This window comes from Calonectris borealis, chromosome 1, assembly GCF_964195595.1.
Source record: "Calonectris borealis chromosome 1, bCalBor7.hap1.2, whole genome shotgun sequence".
Taxonomy (NCBI): domain Eukaryota; kingdom Metazoa; phylum Chordata; class Aves; order Procellariiformes; family Procellariidae; genus Calonectris; species Calonectris borealis.
The window spans coordinates 55432340-55450171 of NC_134312.1; the positions used below are offsets into that span (position 1 = coordinate 55432340).

Sequence of the window (17832 nt, forward strand, 5' to 3'; positions counted from 1 at the left end):
CTCCTACATGTCGGCTTATCCTCTTGTATGATAACTGGTAGATCGACTTTAATCAGGTCATGAATACACTGTATGACATGCTGGGTTTTCTCTCCTTTGGTACCCGTATTTGGGAACGGACCAGCAAATGCTACAAGACATCACTGAGACATGAGCTGAGTTTTGGGCACAGTAGATCTATGTCTGAGACACAAGCAGCCTACAAGAGATGCAATCCCTGGAGAATGTTGTTGGACTGGTTAACCTGGACCTATCTAGACCATGCCAAAATTTACGGAGACTGTGTGCACGCTATATCCAAGGAACACATTTCTTGATTAAGCAGCTTTTATCATGCAGCCCTGATGACACTATCCAGGATGTTTTGCCTGTTTTTGGTCCTATTTCCTCCAGCTGCGCCTTCTTCCAGCACCTGCTTTCATCAGCCAGGAAATATACCCATTGCTGCAGCAGAATTCCTAATCAGTTTCAGCATCAAACGGCAGACAAAGGTAATTTTTATTTCCTTATACCAGGCTTCCTTGTTAACAATTTCTGGAGGCAGAAGTCTTATAGATGTGCCTGATGATAAAATTTTCCTCTTTCCTTCCAACTATCCTATGCACCTCCCTGAAAACACAGAACCTATTAAAACCTACTATGTGATTTGCAAAATTTATAATTACTTTCAGTGCAGTACACCTAAATCCTTGAGGCATTCTTGTAACCTCTGCTCTGAAGCTTTAATTCTGACTGAGAACCCTTTTCCTGACACAGTGTAAGAATATTACAATCCCTTGCACAATATCCTGCAGCAGCCCCTTATTTAATAAATAGTGTTGCAAGGACAGTGTATGCACTAATAACTGCAAGGCTTGATTACTGCAATTCCTTCTTAGCAGACCTTTCATCAGAGATCTTTGGTCACATGTAACAAAATCCATGTAGCTACAGGTGGTGCCATCAGACCAAGAGACAGCAAAGATAGAAAAGAAAAGAAGTAAATGGAGCAGATTTAGGGCTTCCCCTTTGCCTACCCCACCTCCTCTAATGGACTAGGGGATGCTCTAGGAATAGTCACTGCTTGGCTAGCTGTACGATACAACCTCCTCTGTTCAGAAACACTGATGCAGAAGCTTCTGTGCCAGATGAAGAGTAGGCGAAGTACAAGGGCTGTTTGGGCAACAGTAAAAATGGGATGTAAGAAAGTGGTGGTGTGGAGAGGGAGGAGCATATCAAAAGGAAAGCAAAGCAACTGCAGGAGTTGGTCATAGGGATTTTAACAGCCTGGAGAGCTGGAGCTGGGCTTGAAAAGGGCAGATGCTGGGATGAGAGGAACTGGAGCTGAAGGGTTATGAAGTGGCTTATGTAAAGCAAGAAGCCATTTGAGTAAAAATAGGCAGGGTGCCTGGAGGTTGGGAAGCTGTGGTTTGGAAAAAGCAGTACAAGAAGTTCATGGAAATGTCTAGGTCCCGGAGACTCCACCACAGCATCAGGCCAAGGAATAGGAGAGGCTGGCAGATCATCCAAATGACAGTAAGTTTCCTGATATTCCTAGGTACATACAAGCTTTCAGGAAGATTTGGTGAACCATCTCTACTATCACGGCTAATAATACTCAGGAGTCATTCCACAGAACAGATGCGGTGCGCCGCCCATCCTCAGACTCCATGTCCCGTTCCCATTACCAACAGTGCAACGAACAACTGGTTGTGAAGTCCCAGTCCCAGTGCAGTCACTGGGCATTTGGTCACTCCCTTCAGAAGGATAGGGATTTCTCTCTCCTCCTCGTAAACAGAGCACCAGTACTAATCCCTATTTTCTTAGGAAACATCTGAAAGTGAACTGCAAAGGGTTAAAAAATACCATGTTTTTCGATATGCTATAAGGAGGAAGGGAAATGCCACTGCTGCTATTTAAAATGAAACTTAATGCTGAACATTAACTGAACTTGAAAGTCATTAACAAGGCCAACAAACTGTGACAATTTGGATTAAGGGGGCTTTAATAAAGAGCGAGATTTTCAGTATCTCTTTAGAACAGACACAGTGGAGTCATTCATTGTGGAGATCAAATCTGAACTGATGCATGTAGGGAAATGGGAGGACTGTCCAACTGCAAACCAGCAATAGGAAGAGGAGAGCAGTTAAGCACTAGCAAAAAGGCAGAGGTAATTCTCTACATTACCGGCAGAGGTATAATGAATTATTATACCTGTGAATTATAAAGGTTCCTTAACTACCAGCTAAATAGATACAAGTCTCTAATGTAGAATAGAATTTCCTTTACAGTTCACATTGAGTCTTCCTACCACAAGGACCTAAAATGTAAAGATTTGTTGAAAGCTACTGAAAACCAGTCTTGATTTCTGTACAGAATGAATTTCTTCCCTCACAAATTGCCTGAAATGGATAGATCTAGTTTCTAGTTTCTCACTCTAGTGAGTGAGAAAATCAGGATGCAAAATAAACAGTTTATTTAGAAAAAGTTTATCCTGTCTCTGGATACAAATTGGAATAATTCCATCATTTTGAAAAAACACAGTTTTCCTTTATATGCCCTACCTGAGGCCAGAGAGCAGTGTGTTTTGCAGGTCTTGTGACTGCATAGGCCCTACTAATCAGAGCCACTGGTCAACAGATTGTAACCCTCTGATCTTTGGGTCACATTTTTTGGGGGCATACTTTATTTGTTTATTTATAAATAGCCCAAAGCCAGCTCTGGCTCCCATTTCCCCCTTCAGTTTGAGAGCCACGGGGTCTTCCTGCCTCATACACCTATCCCCAGAGGAGGAAGGAGTGGAAAGGCATATGTCCTCTAGCAAGGAAAGGAGAAGACCCTGAGAGCTGCCCTTCTCCAGAGGATCCATTTTGCAAGACAGGACAGGTTGATTAACATTGCACTGTCAGCAGCCCGCTTACCTTGGCAATATCATACATGACGGAGATTTTAAATTCCCAGTCCATGAATGTGCCGTCAGGGTAGGAGATTTTATCATTTAAAACATCCTGTGAAAGAAGAAAAGAGTGGTTCTAAACTGCATCAGGGAAAAGGGATGTGATGAGATATGAGTATCTGAATCGCACAGCCTTTCAACCAGCGACTGAGAAAGGTAGCCCTTCGGTTTTTGTACGGAGTACATGCACTAGAGCAGGAGTTGACTCAGAAAACAGGGACTATGAAATGTATCTTAGGTTTACACAGAGCTAGAAAATTGAGGACTCCAGAAAAGAGGGTTTTGTGTAATTAAAGGTAAATAGTGACTTTGCTTTTAAAGCTGAGTCTTTAATAAAGCAAAATAGCTGAGACAGAAATGGGCAAGGTGTGCAAGAGAAAGGGAAAGGAATTTCTGTGGTTTGTGCTCACAGTCCATTTCCTACCAATTTACTCATGGCCTTATAAGTTCAAAGTAGACTGTTCCTTTATCTTAAAGTGCCATTCATTTACAGTTCTTCCAGCCATTATGATTTCTGTTGCTAAAAGTAAACCTCCATGAGTATGCCAGTTTATAAGAAAAGAACGAGAGACAGAGCTGTTATTTTGCTGCCTTGCTGTGAGCTTGTTCCAGAGACTACTGCTACTGATGAGAGTCTGTGTGTGAACTCAGAAGCAGAGAAAATCTGTGCCTGCAGAAGAGCTGATGCCACCATTACTTCATGATTAGCACTGAAATAATATTGGTAGTAATAAACCATAAGTCTTTCCATAACTCTTGCCAGGCATTAATTTCTTTTTATAAACGGAAAGGAAGGGCTGTTTTCCATTACAGCATAGGATTTGCCATATTCCAGCCTCAAACTGTTTGTCCCTTATTAATACGGAATGTGTTATTTTTCTATCCTTTCACACTCTGGGGGCACTGTGGGGTCCACAAGGGCATCAGCAGAGACAACAGCTACAGCCTGGAAAATAAAGAAAAAGTTACATCCTATATGCTCCCAATAGGGGACACAATACAAATACCGACTGTTGCTGTTGCCTGAGCAGAGCTCTGCCTGCACTTTTCCGTGCTTGCACCTCACCTCATACTCTGGCTGCTGAGAACCATCAAACTGATGGCAGCCACAGCAGCACCTGGGGAAGGCTGGAGAGAACCGAGCAAGGGAGAGGGAACTCGGAGTCAGAAACCGGCTACCACTTGATCAGTCCATGGCTCCTGCATGAGGGCCAGAGACATAGAGATGGGGATTTTTTTCTTACTTTGGAATTTGATAATTTGGGGGTGGAAGGAGACCTGCAAAATTCTTTACCCGCAGAGAACCTCTTTCGCAGTACTCGATCACCCCGAAGATCATGGTGTCTATCTTCACAGTGCCATAGAACTTGGTTAGGTTGTAATAATCAATCTGTAGGAGCTAGAGCAGAAACATTGCATCTATTTTTAAAAGCAATCGTTGTTAGTACAGAAACACGGGTCAAAGATGCTTGTGTGACGTGACTTTTTATCTCAGGTCCTGATAAGATGTATGAGTTTCCTTTAAACTAGTGTGTACTAAGGCACGGAGTGAAGTACTTGAAGACATTTGTCATTCCAGAGCCTTCTGGATTAGGGAGGTAAGAGTGGCTGCTGTTGGATACTGCAAGGTAATTCCAGAGCCCACTATAGTCTCCATTATTGCCTCTCTACTCAAACCTCCCAGTTGACCAGAATAGCCATTATGAGTGACAGAATGTTGTGAATCAGTCAGTAAATGAACAAGTAATAAAAATTTAATGATGCTGCATGATATTATGGACTTTGTTCATTTATATAGACAACTGTAGTTTACTTTGAGGTATTTTTAGAGCTTATTGAATTCACAGTATAGCTGTGTTGTGTAAAAAGGAAAACCATTCATTCAAAAAAGATGCAGTACTGCAGCCAAATTCATCTCTCATGTTGGAAGAGTCTGTATGCACAAGTCAGCAGAGAGTTACTTATATTTAAAGAGCTGCACTTGGCGTTCAATAATAAGATTTAACTACAACATTCCACTACTAATGAATTAGCATGAGATGAGCAAAAAGAGTGCATTGCCTTTTAGCATCAGCTATAAAAATGTATTTAGCCATATGACAGAGCATGAATTACTTCATTCATCCTCAGCTTCACTGGCATACAATTCAGACTCTGAACTGATGATGAGATCACGCACACAAAGAGAAAGTTCATCAAGCAATATCCTTTGAGGAACTCATTACCCATCCACCTCACAAACATGCACAAGCACATGGCTGTTGGAGTTGATGGTGGAAAGCAATGACTCCACTCATAGGCTCCATCCCACCCTGCAGTGTCCAGTTACTACATGCAACAATTACCTTGTTCAGTTCTATTTTTTGCTTCTCTGAGAAATTACCATCATTGTTTTTGAGATCCTTTAGGATCACCACCTGAATTAAAAATAACAGTGGGAAAAAAATCATAGGTTTAGTACAACAGCAATTCATCCTTCTTTTCCGAGAAATGTGCATACAAAGAAATACTTCAGAAACACCTGCCTACTGCTTCGCTGTTGGAGTTTCAGTTAATCAGCCAATAAGTAACGAAGTTGTATTTCGTTCAGAAGATAGGAACTATTTAGAACTGTCAATGATGCAAATTTTAACTCAACATGAATAACTCTCAGTCAGGCAGATAGCTCTACTGAATGTACGAGAATTGCCATATAAATGGCCCGTCCTCCATTAATCCATTGATCTCCTCGGTACCAAAATGTATCAGATTTCTGGTCCCTCTGTTTCTGCACTTCTGGACTAGGCTAGGGGTTCATGGAGTCTAATATTTTTCCTCCTGTCAGTAAGCAAAATGCAAAGCACCTGATAGGGAATAAATGGCTTATCCCTTCCATAAGATCAAGCCATTTTGCAAGGTCGGGAAAGCTGGAATTGTCTCTGGAGAGGAATGACTTCCTCTCAGAAAGAGCCCTCCTAAGCCCAGGATGGGAGCGTGGACACTGCAGTCAGGTTACCTTCTTGTCATATTTGCCTTGGCGCAGTCTCAGGGTGGTGTCACGTCTTTTATCTTCATCGATCTGAGAACAAAAGAAGAATAATTAACTTGCAATTATCACCTACTCCCCACTTGGCAGGTCTGGAGAGATAAGTAATGTCAGTGTGTGCCACAGAGAAGCATAAGCCTCTCTAGGGAGTGCCACTACATGCCACAGAAAGTGTGGGACATCCATGCCACTCCCACGGCAGCCGAGGCCTCCGCCTGCTGCTTTCATGCTCTTGGGCATTACAGGGGCCTAACAAAGCACAGGGAAATAATTTGTAACAGTGGTGGCGTGGAAGAGACTGGAAATCAATACCCAACCCATTTCCCCCATCACAAAATAAGCTTTACTGTTGGGAAACAGATATATTCTATTAGGGAGCAATAGATGGGGAATAATCTCTTTTTTGTTCAATACAACAAGTGAGGGTTAAAAAAAAGAAAAAAAGAAATAATTTTAACAGATCCTAGTTCTACCAGAGCCATAGCTTGTATTGTAGTCAGAGCATGCCGACACCCCAGTATCGATGGTCTTTAGAAGACAGAATCCAAGACCCAGCTTCAGGCATCGTGCTTCTCTTACCTTCAAACTAACATGACTTTTCTCACTGGTGTCCAGAGGCAAGATTTCGTCAGGCGGTATATGGGACCATTTCTTCCACCGACGCTCATTATCTCTCCTGTACTTCCTGCAAAACGAGCGAATTCGTTCAGAATATCCTCCCAGTGAACCAAAACCCGCAACAGGAGGTTAGGACAGGGAAGCTTCCAGTGTCAGGATGACACAAGGATGGAGTGTCAGGTAGGCAAGGCTTGAGCACAAGCCCTGTGGCTCTCGTACAGTTTTCCAGTTTGAGGCTGCTCTAATTCCTCTAGCTTTGGGAAAGCCTAAGTGCTCATTCAATTCCATAGACGTAGCAGAAAAACAGAACAGATTTAGCAGAACAACTGCTAGGCAATTGCCAGAGTCTCAAGGGAGGTCAGAACAATTTAAAGTACAAAGGGCCGTCTGGATTTTATATAGTCTTCTCCTCCATGTTATTGAATGTAGTCTGAAGGGAGGTCCCACAAACAAACGCAAGCCAAAGGAAGTCCTGGCATCAACGCTGGATGGTAAGAACTGGTGTGAATACAATGCCAGGAGAGGAGGTAACAACAGTGTTGAGATGAGAAGCCTTTTTGTGTGTGTCCCTTGTATCCTGCACATTTTGTAAAAATGAGGGAAGACCCCTCGGAACAGGGAGAAGGGAACTGCTGTCTCCCTTGCAGAACTTCAGAGCAGACACTGTCTTCTCTTAGAGAAGAGCTGCAAGAAGACTAGCACTCATGAAACTACCCGCTTACCTGTGCAAGTCCTTCCTCTATTAAAAAAACCACAGGACTGACTGGAGAGACTGCAGGGGAATCCCAACACCCTGATGACTGCTAGCAAATGCTCCAAATGGGAGAACCCATGGTATTGACTAATAACACAAATATTCCCTTTTCCAACATATTTTAACTCACACGTGTATAAGAAAAAGGAGACCAATAATTGTGCTAAGAACTGTTTTTCTCAGTTCAAGCTCATAAGGTGTGTTGTATCAGCAGGATGCACTGCAATTCAAACTGGTATCACCTGGTGATTAAGTATATATCAAACGGAATGAAAATCCACTAGGTCTAACATTTAGTTTTGTGTTTTTCAGGACTTTACCTTTTTACTTAGCAGTCAGAACTACACAGGGAGGTGTGGGATAGTTCAAGTGTCTTAGTAACTTGGGAGATAAAGAAGGAATAATGAGGCATTTTGTTCATTTTCATAGCGGAGTCTCTCTTCTCCTTTGCTTGTTAGGGGAAAATCTTCGGTAGCAATTATAGTTGAGAAGTTTGCTATTATTTCAACACTAGAAGGGCAAGTTTTATTCTAAAAAATCCTCAGGAATCTCGTCTGTATTTGATGTTTGGGAATATTACAGTGATATCTATACAATAATAATCTAATAATCTAAACAGAATCTTTAGATTTTATGCATTTGCAAATATGGAAGAGTACAGAACCTTTTACAAGAAGTCCAAACTGTCTCCAAAAAATTTTTATCAATTTTCATAGCCATTACAAACTTTACCTGTCTGTTTGTATGTTGGTGCTTAGATGTGGCAATGATTAGCTCTTCCATTTCTTGAGTACAACTGGATGTGTAAGAGTTGTATACCTTCATCTTTGATTTTTCCTTCGTGAAAAACTTTAGTTAGCAAGGCAGATTGGTCCACTCAAAATAAGAGAGCCTGGGTAGTACCTGTTTCTAACCAAGTTCTCTTAAGACCTGATTTTGTCACTTTTTCTGAAGTTCTCTGACATATAGCAAACAGGGATGCTGAGCTACTGAAAACAGTTGTACAGGTAAGACAATTTTTTTAAATATGAAAGAAAACCATATACTTTGGAAATGGAGTGGCATTTCTTCCAGCAAAAGGAGACATCATTGATTTATATTTATCCTTTTTCCATCATGATAAAGCTGAACTGTGTTATACTTATGAAATTCTAGCTGTTAGAGAAGTCGGTATGTGAAGAGTTGGACTCAGTCGGAGGAAACTGAAAGACAGGATGGATCCATGCAATGAAAACACCAAAAATGTCATGGTGTTTTGATTCCTACAGTGACTCAAGACAAATACCTCCTTCTATACTGAACTTTTAAGTCACCAATAGGTTAAAGAAACATAAGTAACCCCAAGTAAGCTAAAGATGGGCAGTAAGTGGAAAAAGTCTGAAGATGATTGGTCTGAGACATATGTTTCTATGTATGTATAGGAATCAGAGCTTTTTAGCAGATGCAAAAACGCTGAGCCTTGCTGCATCTTCTCGCGTGATTATTAACCTGACATAACAATGCTATGGATGCAAACACTACTTAGCATATACTAAAGAGTTCACACTGAGGGCAACCACCCAGGTATGTAAGGTAAGCTAATGAATGGCTCTTCAAGGAGAGATCAAAGGCATTGCCCTAGGAGGAAAACTGTTCAAGGACAAACAGAGGGCCAGAGGGGTTGGTACCTTAGAATCAGCAAAGAGATGATCAGAATCAGAATCACGATTCCTGTGAGTGTAAAGACAGCAATGGTCAAGAAGGGGGGTCCTGCAGAAAAGAAAAATTGAAAAATAAACAACTTGACAGAGAACACTGAAAACCAATATTATATTTAAGAAGTTACCCTCACCCACACACGTGCAAGTCACAGTAGCTGAGCAGGGATATTCTTTGGTCACATCCAAATCGAGAGGCTTTGGTAAAGTCCAGCACTGCCTAGAGATGACACGTGCCTGCCTCTTTCACTGCGGGATGAAGCATGACCCAGAGCAGTGCAGTCTTACATCCCCACCTGAGGCATGGGCATTCTGTAGGGACACCCAGGTGGGAGGTGAATTTAACAGCACTAAATCTCACATCAGCTCAGCAGCAGAGTTTCTAGGTGTACTCTTTAAAAACAAATGAGGATGGTCCAGGAATAAAGCTGACTTTTCTTAGTAACCACATTTTGAAAAATGAAGCAGCCAAATTTCTCCTTTCAATAATTTCTTAAGAGTGGATGGTGGGGCAAACCTTAGGTACAACTCTCTGTGGGATAGGGATATAGGTGGGGTAAGCAGTTGACCATTTGAAATCAGAGTCACTGGCAGGCAGGAAACATTGTTTTCCCCCAGCATATCCAGGGCTTAATACAAAATGGGCTCTTCATTGACTTCTTTGGATAAGGCTTTCTCTGAACTGAGGAACAAAGGCTTGGTCTCTACGGTTTTTATCATTAAACACAATACTCAGTGATGACTTTCTGATTCAGGCTTTATAACGTACGTCTTTTCCTTTCCAGTCCTGCTGGGTACCTACCCAGTGAGAAAGACATGCCTCTGACAGTGAATTTTCCACAACTACCCATACATTTGTCACTCGGAGTCTTTACTGATACAATTTGCTTCAGGATGGGATACACCTGAAGACCACAGCTTCCACCCAGAATTTCAGCTGATACGAAGTACAGCCACTTGTGGATTTGAAAGGCATTTCTCGCAAGAACTTGTTATCCAAGAAGAGGTCAAGATGAAAATCATGGTACAGTTTTTAACATACACAAAGTTTTCAACATTTTGCACCTGGGTTCTCCCCTTATTGGCCCAGTTGTTTAAAGTGATTCTGTAGTTGTTGTAGACAGAGCTTTGGAGACTGTGGACTCGTTTCTGAACACGTCTGTAGACACTGTGTTGGGACAACAAGTGGTACTGAGTGGACTCTACTCTTCAATATGAAATTCGTATGCTATAGAGGGAAATTTATCTGGTGCAGCACAAAGCTGCCAGATTAGTATCCTTGGAAGCTGCCAGGTGCCAAACAATTTGAAAATCAGGCAGTTCAGGCATCTGAGGACTTGGACCCAAAATCACAGACCACACAACAGTCCTAGTCCTGAGCAGGCAGGCAGAACTGGCGAGGCTGGGAACTGATTCTTTAAGGTTGTAATTTTGATTGTCTTAATGTGGAAAAGCAAACTGAAGCCTGTCTTGGGTCAGTTCTTGGAGCTCAGGGGTATTGGGAAGGAAAGTTGCAGCCACTAACTTCCTTTGAAGAGCAATAGGCCATTAGTGCAGAGCTTCGTCTGGTGGCCACACGTCTAGAGTGTACCTACTCTGCTGAGCAAGTCTCTCAGGCAAAGAAGGCAGATTGCCATGTTGGTTATGGATAGTAAAAGAGCTGAACTACTCAGCCTTACTGAGGCTAATGCACTTCTGCGTGTGCGCAGAAACAGGAATTAAGACATACAGGAAAACGATAATGTGTAAAAATCAATAAATAAATAAAAAAGCAACAAGGCACACACTAGCTGCCTCCAGAAGCAAACACTGGCTGGGCAGGGATTTTGAACATACCGATGTAAGTGTCTGCATCTGACATAGAATTCAGTTTAGGAACTCTGGATTTTGGACCCAGATTTCTGGCTTTGATGTTTTGTTCTGTTTCTCACATCTCCCCACCTTCTTTCTGTGTGTTCATCCCAGCATCAGTCTCAGGGCCTCCTAGTAACTTAATACTAGTCTGATGCTCTCCATTGAAAACTGTCAGTACTACCGTTTCCCTCCACCAAAGAAGGACGTTAAGTTACCACTATAAAACGACATATACATAAGAATGTGCAAAGCCATTTCCTACGAATTCTTTAAAACTTAAGCTTGCAGCTTAACAATCAGCAGGTTGAAGTTGCCCACGGAAGCGCTGTGGGACTGCAATTTCCCGTTCCTGAGGCTCTGCTACCACCTCCTGGCTCTTAGTACTACAACACACAAAGGGAGAGTGCATCACAAATTAACCGTTTTCAAGTCCTCTGGAACCAGAAACGTTTGTGTATTGAAGGCTGACCTTATCCATGTTTAGAGTGAGGGTTCAAACTTTCTGAATAATGGCAAAATGTGGATGAAGCCCCTTTTTTTAAGGGATGCCAGGAGGAAGGAGGGTAGCAGAACTGAGTCAGCTGTTCTCAATTACAGCTTAGGAAGGAGCAGGGCTCTGGTTGCTGTGTTTTTTCACCTCCCTGGAGGAAAAAACATACTTCTGGTTGGAAAGTTTTGACTGGCTTTGGCTGCAAACTTTGGCCACAAAAAGTTGCCCTTTGGGGGAATATATTTGTTTAGAATCACACTGAAGGAAGGTTTACTTTTAAAAAATATGAAAACAAAATAATCACATGCCTATGGGAGGTGGTTTTACTTTGATTTAGTATCGCTTAGCCACAAAGTCAGGCTTTTGTTAAGCACTGAATGTTAAGCTACTAGTTTGTAGACACTGGCTTTCTGCAATTCCCAAACATTTTTCTTTTGCCCTTGTACAGCAGCTTCAAACAAGGATGTGCTCAGAGGAATGTTGTAAAGATACAACGGCGTGTTGTGGGGATCAAGGGATGAATGAGAATGGGACTGGAGCAACACTGAGAAGGCTGGGGCCAGGCAGCAAGCCCTAATTAGAAGCCATCTGATTTACTTTACTGAGGAATAAAAGTGTTTGAATCCATGTACCACCTTACTGTGAATGGACTTCTAGTTATCAGAAGGTCTTTGTTCCTCCAGTTATTGGTTTGCATTGTAATATTCCCTAGTGGAGGTAAGCAGTACAGCAAACTAACGGAGGCCTTTAGCAGAGACCTTTAACAGCAACACCTTTGGACACTCATTGATGGGAATGACTCAGGTGAAAACTAACCGACTGTGCACTAACCCTTGCAACCACTGCCACTGCAATAATTTTTATCCTGCACATCATACCCTGAAGAATATACCTTTCCGTTGCCAATCACCATGTGGCAGCAGTCTACATGGCGAAACAATCCCAATCTGCTCAGACTGACAAGGCTGCACCCTGCTATGCTGAATTACAAGGGGATTCAACTGTTCTATCCAGGAGTCACCAAAAAGTCAAAAGAAAACGAGGTGGTGATTTCTGGGATTTCAGATTTAAAATTTGAGTGGAGATGATAGAGCAATAATCTAGTTTCCCATTGTCTTTCTGCAAGGAGCCAGCTCGTCTAAGAGACCCCTCCAGAGAAGCACCCTGAATCTGCACAGTGCTGTGTCCTCCACCCAGCTCCCTACAACAAGGATAAAGGGGCAAGCAGAAGCTACCGTGCTGGATCAGCGATACCGAAATGCAAAATCAGATAGCTCATCATAACTTTAAGTCTGCTGCCTTTCCTGAACAGTGTTTCAAACAATTCACACCATCACCATCTTCTAGTGAAGGTTTTATGTTCAGGGGTGACCTCTTCCAAAACACACCATGGTATTCCCCACAATCACTGGTACAGGATGGAGTCTATGAAAGACTTAGGAGCACCTAAACAGAAATGCAGGTTTAGAATTGGGCTGGATGCAGAGAACATGGGGGGCTGGGGCAGGGGAAGGAAAGATGCTGTTCTACCCCAGCTCCTGGTGTCGCTGGCTGGGGGCGGTGTGAAGGTAGCATGCTGGATTGCACAGCGGGTGGATCTTAGGACTGTGTGACTTGTCTTCGAAGAATAGGTAGGTTTAATGGGTGTCTCACCAGTGCCTGGAATATCACTGGGCAGCTTGTGGTTCTTCCAGACAAAATCCGGATTGGTAGTCATCTTGTGTGTCTCGTTCTTCTGAGTGTTGAAATACAGAAGAGTATGGAACTATGGGTGTAGGAGGGAAGAAAGGCAGTCAGCAGCTGTGCTCTCCCTCTCTTGTCCCTTGCTTCAAACTACCCTTAATAAATGTATTGCCCAAATTCAAAGTAATTCTTGCTCTTTCTGCTACAGTGGTGCATTCCTCAGCTTAGCCGTATGTTTGGCTGCCATATTCTTCCTCATTCTTCCCCTCTCTCTGAAAAGAAATGTATCAGTCCCATAAAATACCATCTGCATTTCACTTACTGAATCACCAGATGACATCAATCCTGTCAGTCTCCAGCATGCCTCTCATGACCCTCTCCTGGCATGCACAGCACGCCTTGGCATGCCACCACTTCTGCTGTAGTTATTTTCGTCATTCTTATGCAATACTACAGGGCATTTTGTTTCTCCTTTCATATATAAGGTCAAACAGTTGCTCCCTGGACATACGTACATGATCTGCAGTCTGTGACGTGTACAACAGGGTCAAATTGGAATCAATGTCTCCAAATTCATCTAGAGTCACAGGACCCAGCACACCTGCGGACACAAGGAATTAGTCAGAGGGCTTGCATTCTCAGAAATTCAAATATGTGGCAGGAAGGATGGGATAAATAAAAGGCTTTCTGATGCTCGGGATATTTTTGTTCTTCATGTACATGCTAGAATACATATCAGCTTAGTGTGGCACTACTTCTCCCTTAATAGCATGCTACGTTTTCTCTACAAAATCCAATCAAAGGTGTTGAACTGGCTGCACTGAAGAGGAAAGCCTCCCTCTAGCTATAGAAAAATATATTTGTTAGGTTTCTTCAGCGTACCAAGAATGTCATAGTAACCTCCCTTGAAGGGACCATTTTAGAAGTGAGAAGGGAAATTGCCTGTTTCCACCTGCAGTTTGAATCTATCAGCAAGAAAGGAAATATAGGGATACTTTCATTCCCCTTACTCTTTTGAAAGCTACCTGCTTGGCTCTAATAATATTATTTTAACCAGGTTCTTTTACCCTTTAACCTCCTGCCTCTGTATGTCAGCAAATGTGCAGATTGAGAAATTGCCTATGTAGCACATTCCAAGGATTTTAAGGTGGAACTTCCCAAGTCCCTCAGCATGGCTTGACTTTGCTCTCATGAAGTCAGTCATTTCAACAAGAGTACAAGCTTAGCCAATACCCACCGCTCCTGAAAGACTCACCTTCATTTTTCCCTTCTTTTTTCAGGAGAGTCTTTTTGATCAGTTTCAGATTGCTCTTTTGCTGCTGTTGCTGATGACTTATTTTATTTTTCCTAAAGTTCAGCATCATCATTATTTTAGTTCAGGAATTACCTTCTCCCTTTTCACCTCAAAAACTGATGCTAAGTTTTTCATGGTCCACCTTCTTAGTATCAAAATAATTATTGTATGAACTCCCTACTCTACTAGCCTCCAGCACAAGAATGAAGGTGGTTCAACAACTTTCATTTTTAGGATTTCTTTTTTAAACTAAACCTATAAGTAATGTGGAGCATTACAGTGCAAGATTTATTTTGGGTAAGCAAAAAAGTTTGTGCAACTTACATTTCAAATTTAGAGTGAAACTGAAGAGATGAATTTACTGATATCCAAAAAAGGATGCTGTCTCTAGGAGGAATTAGTAAACTATATTTTGCTAGGTTTGGGATACCATGGCTAAAGCAAAGATAAGCCCAAAACCCGTTAGGTCATATTAGGAAAATCTGGGAAACTTCTACACATGTGTTTGCTGAAAGCAGGCGGGACATAAACACAAAGCTTTGAGTCATCATTGTGGTACATATCTCTGATGTGAAGTGACAGCTGGGACTTTGCTCTCAGAAAGGTAATGTTGTCACTTCTTTGTGTAAGTCTTGCCTCTGTCTTTTCCTAATAATCAAATTCTGCGATCATAAGCCCGTGGCCTACAAAAGCCACGGTCACCAAAAGCCCACTGGTCCCTCCTGTGAGAGGAACAAGAAAGTTGACTAAGAAGAGCCAAGCCATTGCCAGCTGGCTTACACTCACACTGCAGGCACCCAGCCCTACAATGGCTTTGTAAACTGGAAAAAGGTTGAAACTACTTCATTAAAGCTTAGCTAAGTGGACTTCAGAGTCATTTTGAATATCAATCATATTTCATACATACTGGCCTCAAGTCAAGGCTAGACCTTTGGGAGAAAGCTTAGAAATGCCACTGTTGCGAATTAACAACCTGAATGCCAGGTTGCCTCCGGACTCTGAAACCCACCTAAATGCTTCACTCTTCCAGCTCCTTTCTCATTCTCCAAATATTCTCCCTATAAAGAGTTCAGCTCACTGTCAAAAGAATGACACCAGCTTCAGGTCCTTGTCCCTGTCTTCCATCTCTGCTGTCTGGGAAGCTCTTTCTCTCCTCCTTCCCCCACCCCGCCTTAGGCAGAAATATTCTTTAAATGCGCTTTGTACTTCAACGCAGCAGGAAAGACGCAACAGCCCAGAAAGGAGTCTAGTCCTCAAACAGCCTGTTGCTAATTGCAACATTTCAAACGATCATCATTTTGACTTTCTACCTCTTCTGTGTTGCATGCGCTGAGGTGATTCTGCACAACTGCTATGTAGTGCTTCTGCTAATACTGAAGATAACATCCTTGGAAAAAATGATAGAAAAAGAAAAAAGAGTGGGAATAAAACTCATTGAAGGGCTTGGACTTGTTTAGTGTAGAAGTGACTTATCCTAAGAGCGCTTAAAAACAAATTTCTTTCCCCTCATCAATTTAGTGAATCCTGCACAGGACTGTACTTTTTTTACCTTCAAAAGTGGTATTTTGGAATTCATTGATGAAACTGACAGGTGCCACTGGGCTCTGGGACAAGATAAATTTCTTCAGAATATGTCCAAACAGCAAGACTGCATTAAAATAGCCAACAAGAAAGTCATCTTCCATCTAGAGCAGGAGAAAAAGAAAAATGGCAATTTGAGAGTTCATGTTTCTGCCTTAAAGCTACAATATCTTTGGTGGTCTCCGTTTGGGAAAAACTCCAGCATGGAAGACCAGAATCTGCTGAACACTGAGTGAGTAGATGGGCAATGCCACATCAGCATTCTCTTTGGAAAAATAAAGGTAAACAAAATATATTTTTGGTGTATGAAGACAGGGAGGTGATGAAAACTTATAAGTAAAGCTCTGGCATGCTGATCCTGGTGCAAGGGATTCAAGAAATCCTACATTGTAGGTTCTGGGCAGGTCTGCTCAGTGAGACCCAAAGCCCCTGGCTTTGGATTAGACTTTCTGTGCAGATAATCTGGTGTGGTGCTGGCAAGTCTGGGCTTCCAGATGGCCACAGGTCACAGGCAAGGAGCTGTGCCAGAATTTCCAGCAGCCTGCGATAGAGCTGGCACTCAGAAAGTGTTGAGCCCAGGCTGGGGGATCTGGAAGCCCTGTAAATCCAGCCAGAAGCTTCAGGCTGCCTGGTGGAGAGCTGGAGCTCAAAGACACAAATCCTGGGAGGAACTCTACATGTAGAGTCTGGTTCCTCGGCAGACGGCAGGAGTATCAGTTTCACTAAGCAGATACAGGGTTTGCATAGTTTCTGCCTTTCAGGAAATTAAAAAGATCCGTATTTCCTACAGAAAAAAAAAAGTTCCTGTTTTTGAAGTTTAACTGGAAAGCCCCTGGACAGAAACAGCAATGGCTGCCACTGCTTACACATATCTGCGCATAAAAATCAGTCAACAACAATTAGTTCTGAACTTTCCATGCTCACATCTTGATTAGACCTATAGATCTTCCTTCAGTGATGCCTTGCAGCTATATATAAGATCGTCGGTCACTCAGAAGTGGAGTCAGAAGGCCATGTACCTGTAAGTCTCCCTCACACCTTGGAAACACGACACTTGCAGACCAAATTGAAAGCTTGAGTTGAACTTTGCAAAGCAGGATTATGAGAGCCTGCATGTTTGCCTTATGATATTATATTTTTACATCATTACAGCAGGACAAAACGTCATCCTGTGATAATGTAAGAAAATATCAGCATAGAAGTATGATGGGGGATGATTACAGATGCATTTTTAGTTTTAATTTCCTAGTGCATGAACGTGAATGAACTGAATGCAATAAGCAGATATAAAATAGTGTGGTTACCAGGCCAGCGTCCTCAGTCATTACGGTATTCAAGCTGTAATTAGCTGGTGGCAGAGTCAGGACAAGTACGTTCTGCATGTAACGGGCTGAGTTGTTGTTCCTGAAGTACATGTTGTTACTGCAAAGCAAAGCACAAGAGCTCCACGAACAATCAGCAACAGGGACAGTGGTAACCACGACAGAATCACTCTCCTCTCCCCAGTGGCACTGTTATTTAACAGGTTAAAACAGTAGTTCTAAAAATAAAATTTCATCATGGACCAAACTCTTTATGTTGTCCATTCCCTGATGCCAGCTTCTGTGCTTAACTACATTAAAAGGTAATATCAAAGAGATCTGGCAATCTGAAACTCAAAGGTTGCAGTGAATTATTGTTATTATTGTAACAGTTTGGTTTCTGTCCTGTTTATTTCCTCTTCTTTTAAGCAGGAGTTTATATTTTAAAACTGACTCTCTTCTTGGAATCCACAGTACTGCAATCTGTAGTTTCTTCATGTTATTGTGCATGTTTCTGACCTCTTCTGCACTTCTGCACTCTTTTGCATGTTCCTCTAATTTTGATATTTCTTGCTGGAATTGATTACAGCAGGATTTGCA

The 17832-nt window shown here is 42.2% G+C and overlaps 1 protein-coding gene across 1 annotated transcript in view; it reads right to left on the reverse strand.

The window, feature by feature from the left end:
* GUCY2C (guanylate cyclase 2C) overlaps window positions 1-17832 on the reverse strand; it is a 45615-nt gene that overhangs the window by 16166 nt on the left and 11617 nt on the right. The window contains exons 7-16 of the mRNA XM_075158918.1: window positions 17236-17353; window positions 15900-16035; window positions 13572-13657; window positions 13027-13138; window positions 9000-9081; window positions 6540-6645; window positions 5931-5993; window positions 5281-5352; window positions 4230-4334; window positions 2901-2987 (exon numbers count right to left, since the gene is read on the reverse strand). Of these exons, the coding sequence (XP_075015019.1) occupies window positions 2901-2987; window positions 4230-4334; window positions 5281-5352; window positions 5931-5993; window positions 6540-6645; window positions 9000-9081; window positions 13027-13138; window positions 13572-13657; window positions 15900-16035; window positions 17236-17353 (967 nt within the window). The remainder of the gene's footprint in view (window positions 1-2900; window positions 2988-4229; window positions 4335-5280; window positions 5353-5930; window positions 5994-6539; window positions 6646-8999; window positions 9082-13026; window positions 13139-13571; window positions 13658-15899; window positions 16036-17235; window positions 17354-17832) is intronic.